The sequence below is a fragment of the Sebastes umbrosus genome, chromosome 6 (genome assembly GCF_015220745.1).
Source record: "Sebastes umbrosus isolate fSebUmb1 chromosome 6, fSebUmb1.pri, whole genome shotgun sequence".
Classification (NCBI taxonomy): Eukaryota; Metazoa; Chordata; class Actinopteri; order Perciformes; family Sebastidae; genus Sebastes; species Sebastes umbrosus.
This window is the reverse complement of record NC_051274.1, coordinates 640001-647120: the sequence shown is the minus strand read 5'-3', so window position 1 is coordinate 647120 and position 7120 is coordinate 640001. Positions and strand designations below refer to the sequence as shown.

Below are 7120 nucleotides of genomic sequence, written 5' to 3'. Positions count from 1 at the left end.
TTAATTCTCTTCTTTCTTTTTGTTTAAAGTGGTGGCCCAACACCAACATAGGCTTCTTGCTTTAATAGGAGAGGGGGTATTTATTTTGTTTATCTGTAAGCCAACTGTTATATAGGTAATCGGGAAGTGAACATTCCTAGCTCTCTGCCAGTTAACAGGACGGTTGGATTGCTATATCCTTGCAGGTGGTTGGTCACTGGGTGGAGGGATTCTTCCTGTGTTGGGGTTCTTATTGCATGTGGCTTGCTGTGTCCTCCTAACCCCTGTGTGCTCTTTACCTTGCAGTGTGAGTGTAAGTAAATATGTGTTTCTCCAACTACTGGTGGTGGTGAAGTGTTCTGCATTTCCTCTTCCCTCACTCCGTTTCTCCTGTGGATTTCCCTGGCACCCTTCCTCCTGTACTGGTAAGGTTAGTGGTGTAGTGACATTTTTTTAAAACATTTTAACTCTATTTTTGTAATAAATTTTTTTTTTTTAACCTGGCCTTTCTTGCAGCTTTTATCATTGCAGCAACTAATTACCATTTTTGAATTAAATAAAAGTTATTTGATTTTTAAACTTGAAACTCACATCTCTGCCCCATCTCTTTATCAAAGAACTAGTGTAATTTGGTTGGGTTATTCTCTGGGGAAATTCCCAGAGTGGCGTTGTCGGGTTCTAATAGTCTGGGTTTCTCCTAAGTGGCCGGGTTACAAAATATTGAACTAATCTATACCAGATCAGCCATAACCAACCAACCATTGATTTTGAGCTTAGAAGGTATTAAATTGGACAATCTTCCAGACGAGCAATGCGTGATTGAAGGGGAGGTGAGAGTAATGGTTAATTGCTCAACGAAACGATGCACAGAAGTTAACATGGTAGTATCTGCATTTAGGACCAATTTAACAAAATCCCACCAAAATAAGCATACAAGTAGAAGCCTACAAAGGAGGACAGGGAATTTGAAAACGACAGGATGGGAACAGAATATGTTTTACCAATGGATGCAGTTTTCAGCTAAACAAGTAGACCCACAGGCTGCGTGTTTCCTTTAATTAGACTGATGATTAGTAAGAGCACTTGCACTAAGTAACTTGACAGTTTCTTCTTCACATCCACGAAGACGCAGAGGTTGGAATAGCTATGACACAGATTGACAGCGAACTGTTGAACAAATCAGACTATGAACATAACCCACTAGGAGAAGGTAAGGTTTATCAGAACTGGCACCTCGACTATAAAACAAATATCCAAAATGGCGGAACACTTAATAGCAAGAAAAACAAAGATAAAAAACAAAGGTAAAACAGATAAACAATATAATAAAGCTGTTCAGCCTGTATTAGATCTTTTACTAAAAGGACCCATCCACCTTCATAAAAAAACAGTCCCACAATATCTTGGCTTTTCGGTGCAGTCAGAAGGGTATCCATTGCTGTCATCAACCCCCATCGTTCGCCTTGCAGAAGTTCAGTGTAGAAAGTGGCGTACATATAACCATGTATTATTTAAAGGAATTTGTTTAGAACGTAGTATAGTAACATTTAAGTATACCTATGACTTGGTACAGTTGAGTTGGGAACGTTGCATGCCATTATTCACCAAGGGTGAGATGGAGGTTATCATGGTAATTTTAGGACATACCGTACTATTCAGCAATCATACCACACTGGCCGAGCATGGAAGGAAAGGCGTTAAACGTCTCTCTGATAGATGCAAATGTGCCTATAGTTTATATAAGGATAAAATATTGATCTATTCTGGGAAACGTACAGTAGATGTAATAATGGATTATCTTAAGGGATGTTTGGTGAAAGTATGACCAAAACCCAGATGGCTCCAGGCTTGGGGTGTGCCTCTCAGGGATCTTACATGGTGCCTACAGCTCGTAATCCATGGTACCAACAAGGACGTGTTCCAGGACCCTCCGGAGCAGGACCAAGCCTTCAGGGATCCATGGAAATGAGACCAGCAGAGCCAGGATGGATGACTCAGCGACCAGGACCATCAGGATATGTAACTCCAGTCCACGATCCACCCCCACACCCAGTTCCAGTGCCATGTCCAGGCACACAACCACAGCAGTTCCCACTGCAAGGGTGGGTCTCAGGAGGATGGTTCCAGATAGACCCCCCACCGGGATTCCCAGAAGCACTTGCCAAAACGGTTTGCAAGCGAGTGGCAACACACGAACGGGGGCTGATGCTGTAGGCAAGATGAGGAGGCTCTGAGATTTTACACCTTGAGCTGGTGGCATGAATGGAGGAAGCTCGGGGTAAAAAGTTCAGAAAATCGGGTAAATCTGTCAGCGATGGGACCAAAATAAGTCCGAATTGCTGAGTTTGCAAGAAAATAATGAGTTTTGGGCATTTTGCCCACCAAGGTTAAAGAACATGAAAGAGAATTGTGAATGAAGCCCATGGTATATAAGGAGGACTGGTTTGTCATGTAAGTCAGTCCTCAGTTCAAACTGACGACTCGTGTTTGTTTTTGATGACAGAAATAAACACTTTTGCATCAAGATCTGTTGACTTCTCTCGACCAATTTTTGAACCTGATTTTTGAGAACTCCAATAGTTTTAATTATTATAACAATAAAAGTGCTGAAGAAAGACGCCCTATCTTTTGCTGGCCCAAGGTCGGGGCATTTTTCTTCAACAAGCCCCGTGTGTAGTATAGAGCAAGGAGACAACATCATGTAATTAACAATAAATGCAACTTTAATGGGTTCAGTTTCTATTTACATGAGCATCCTCACATTCATTCTCTCATCAACAAAAATACATTTGAACATGGGTAGACATGAGCAACAGCTGGAGCTAAACCACGTACAAAGCCTAGTTTAACTTACAAATCATACTAACTGTAAAATAAATGATACATACAAATAAGAGTATTTCAACATTTAAAAGGGTGAGACTTGTAAAACATGACTATTTCAATTGTATCAGGATTTGTGTGCAAAACAATGGCATCAATATCAAATACTAAAGTGCAATTACTTATCAAATTCATTTGTGTTTTCTCTTAAGAGGAATGTCATAATTTTCCAGTGGACTCTTGACAGAAAAAAGCAAGTCTCCCCCTGGTGGACCAAAAGATGAAGAGCACAAATTCCACAGCAATGCCTTTTCTTCAGTTCTTCTAAAAGAAAATGTGGTGTATGAAAAGAGAAATAAAGTACATTAAATACCCTCTTTAAAAAGCTTTAAATGTGAGTGTAACTATTCATATCGGTGATTGAATTTTTAAAAAATGGTTTCTCAAATTGCATCATTGGCAATGAAGGGAGCTAGAGACAGAAAACAGTGATATGAGTAATCTGCAGCTCAAAACTGCAACCATGAAAAAGATCATTTGGGTACAAACATTCAAGCACTCCAACAAACACTGTCAACCGAGCAATAACTGTAGCAGAGTGGCTTCAGGTAGGAGGAGGTTTTAGTTTTGGTTCTGAGGATTTTAACTTTGAGAGTATTTTCACTTTCATTTTAACAGTTTATCATTGGATTAAAAGCCTTTTACAGTGGGAATTTCCTTATATGTATTAGCTGTTTTAAGATGAATTAACCCCAAGATAAAATCTGTCTGAAAAAACACAGCATGTCGCTCCACACATTAGCAATTCATTCAAAAGCAGTTCCAGTCTTTAGAGGTTTAGACTTATGACTACTAACAGGAATATAATAATATCTGAATCATTAAAAGTAGGAGCACAGGTAACAACACAAACACAGAGCTTGTTAAGCAAGTGCAACTCCATGTGATAAAAGTCAGATAACCTTTCAATCTAGCCATGTCTGCTTTCCCTCCTCTTTGTTACAAAAGCTCTTTGACCGGCTCCTGCTGGAAGCCAAGAAACCCTCAAAGTCCATCGCAGTCTATAAAATCAGTACAGACTAGAAGTCGCTGAGGATGCTGATGTCTGCAAACTCCTGGCGATATCTGTAGGAGTATAAGGCCAAGAGGAAGGACCATTTGAGGGTCAGGAAGCTCCACACACAGGAGAGATAGAGGCTCCTCGGGTCAATGGGAGCTGTGGGACAGAAACAGAGAGTGATGACTATCATCCTATAATCAATGAGCATATGAGCCTTAATAATACACATTTACTTCTAATTCTCTATTATACTGAACATCACTCATTATAAACTTGGAATAGTAGAGAGAGTATTACATTGCTTCTGTGTGATGGCGAGAGTTAGGAAGGTGATGAAGGAGGCCACTGCCAAAACTGAGAAGAGCACACCAACAGCGATGAAGAACTTGAGGCCTTTGAGCCAAGTGCGCCAGAAGTCCTGCAGGTACATGATGTGAGTGACAAGACACCAGAGCGCCAAAACTCCTGTTGAAAGACAAACACACACTTTCATTGAGCGGATTATAAAACAGGCCTACACCGCATAGAGACTATATCCAAATAACTGAAGCATCATATTAAACAAAAAACACTATACTGTATAGGGGCTGCAACTAAGCTAACTGACTTTTGTTCTGATTATTTTCATTCTTATTTTCTCAATTTATTTATAAAATGTCAGAAAATACTGAAAAATCCCCATCACAATGCCCAGGGTGATGTCTTTAAACTGTTAGTTTAACCCGAACAACTCCACAAAACCTAAAAATATTCATTTGACTATCAAATAAGACAAAGATTGTTTGGTATTTTTGCTTGAAAAATGACTTCAACCATTAATCGATCATAAAAATAGTTGCAGCTTAATTTACCGTCAATCGACTATAGATGCATCAATACCGAATCAGACGGATATCAGGCCAACACTGACTCAAATAGCTGGAATGGATATCTGTGACAATGGGGCTGATCTATTCAATTCTATATTTAAATACTATATACACATTATATACTGTAATTTGAATTCCTGTTGAAGTATTGACCAATGTGTTGCTACATTAAAAAGGTTTGCACTTGAGCTGTAATTCCTGTTAATTTTGAAGCTTTTTTTTTTACCAAGTTGCTGGTGTATGATTTATTATTTAAATAATAAAGAACAAATAAATTCATATCTATATTCTTATTGGTCCCATTTTGGAAGGCAATGATTAAGTCAAGCCTGATGTTGCCATACACATACAATAATGATCCTCAGTCACTTCCACACAGTGAGGCATACAGCTTATTAATTAAATACTGGTAGTATCGGATCAGTACCCCACACCATGACACTGCCCCCACCAAAAGCTGTTACTCCATCGGTGCAACAATCAGAGTAGCGTTCTCCGCGTCGTCTCCATACTTTCACCCTGCCATCCAACTTTGGCAGACAGAACCTGGACTCATCACTGAACATGACATTCCCCCACATGTTCAGGTTCCATTGTCTTTGTTGTCGACACCAGCGCAAACGGGCCTGACGGTGAAGGGCAGTCATTGCAGGCTTCCTGGTAGCCTTATGAGAATACACTGTTTACCATTGGCAGAGCATTTTGTAACAGTTTTCTTGGGCACTACCCACATAATCAGCTGTGCTGCTCATCCCACAAATGCATGATCCTTACAAGTTGGACATCATTGTGAAGGTAAATAAACAGGCTTTCTAACCATGTAAAATACAATGCCAATTAGCATTGTAACAACAGAGAAATAATCCACCAAACACAAGTTTCCGAACTTTTTTCCCCAGTTTATATCGTACCAGTGTATATGTCGGCCAGTAAGGTTATTTAGTGTCTCGATCCTACAGTTCGTCAACCAGAGAGCTCTGACAAGTTGATTTTTCAACTGTAAAATATCCTGCTCAGTTTGTCACCATTAAAACATCATAATAATCTCCTAAGGGATCTGCATCAACTTCAAAATGGTTGTTTATCATGTGTTTATTATTTTAAACATTACTATCAGCCAATGTCTCGTTGGAATGTTTAATCTCCCAAATGGCCTCAAAAAGCCAATATCACAATATCACAATATGAGTGAGGCTTCAAGAGTACACAGTGACTGATTCACTCAAACTGCTGTTGTTCATGTTCAAAGTGCTGCTGAGGAAGAGGAGCAGATCATCTGGTCATATGTTCAACTGTGACATATATTGAAGTATGAAGCTAGCTAACATAGAACAAATAATTCAAACAAATACTGAGAGCAAATAATGTGTTCAAATGTCACAGTGAGAGTACATAGAGAACACCGAGAATACAAGCAACAGCTCCTGTAGCCAGCTAGTGATGTGGGACTGTGGGACTGTGGAGGCCTTAAGGCATCAGGATCAGGCAGCTTCAGTTAAATGTTCCAATATGATGTTAAGAAGACAATCAGAGCAACATGGAGCATGACAGTTAACAGTTAACGGTGTACTGTACGGGTGTAAACAGATCCTACCTGACAGGCCTCCCATGGCCGCCGTCCACGGCTGTCTGTAGGCTACATTCCACACCACGAAAGCAGAGAGTCCAACCAGGGAGCCGAAGGTCGCATACCCGATGCCGATGTACACTCTGCTGACTCCCATTGTCGAATACAACTACTGACACCCAGATGGTTTGAAGAGTTATACAAGTATTGTTATTTTTAAAAACAACCAGACTGGTATTAAGCTAAGGTTCCATCAACAGCTCAGCGCCACATGATGTAACATCAGAGCCGGATACTAACGACAGGAACACCACAACATCTAATCCCCCTCAGCTGAACGACCGGGGAACACGACGCTTGTCAATGTTAGCAAAACTAGCTTTAGAGAAAGCTCAATAACAGCCGGCTCGTGTCCCTAATACGACACACAAACTCCGATGTCACCGTTTCGATTTCAAGCTAGCCATGGATGTGTTGACGCTAGCAGGCAGCAACACAACACCATCACTAGTGTTTATCTGATGTACAGAGCAAAGATGAAACGCTGTGATCCGGAAAACACCCCCACAGTGGATCTCCGTCTTCAGCCGATGCTGTAATATATCGGTGAGGACTACATTTCTTCAGTTTTAATGGTCGGTACATATATTTCACTGTTATACAACGCTAGAAATACAACAGTTAGTGTTGCTGTGTTTAAAAAAAACGATGTTGTTAGGTTGTGTTTTAAACAATTTGCCGCAAAGTCATCTATCATTTGTACATTAAAATATCTTTGCACTGAGAAAGCCCCCAGCTCGCCACCACAGCGCCCCTAGTGGA

The 7120-nt window shown here is 40.3% G+C and overlaps 2 protein-coding genes across 2 annotated transcripts in view; one reads left to right on the top strand and one right to left on the bottom strand.

The window, feature by feature from the left end:
* Positions 1-2681: 2681 nt before the first annotated feature.
* slc48a1a (solute carrier family 48 member 1a) lies at positions 2682-6858 on the bottom strand. Its single transcript, XM_037773685.1, has 3 exons — positions 6326-6858; positions 4160-4327; positions 2682-4018 (listed from the first exon to the last, which is right to left on the bottom strand). Exons 1-3 carry the CDS (start codon positions 6453-6455, stop codon positions 3882-3884), a joined length of 435 nt encoding a protein of 144 aa, XP_037629613.1. The 5' UTR covers positions 6456-6858; the 3' UTR covers positions 2682-3881.
* Positions 6859-6885: 27 nt separating this feature from the next.
* The window catches only part of rapgef3 (Rap guanine nucleotide exchange factor (GEF) 3), a 43469-nt gene continuing 43234 nt past the window's right edge, over positions 6886-7120 (top strand). The window contains exon 1 of the mRNA XM_037773680.1: positions 6886-6904. The gene's annotated coding sequence lies outside the window, so the exon portion shown is untranslated. The remainder of the gene's footprint in view (positions 6905-7120) is intronic.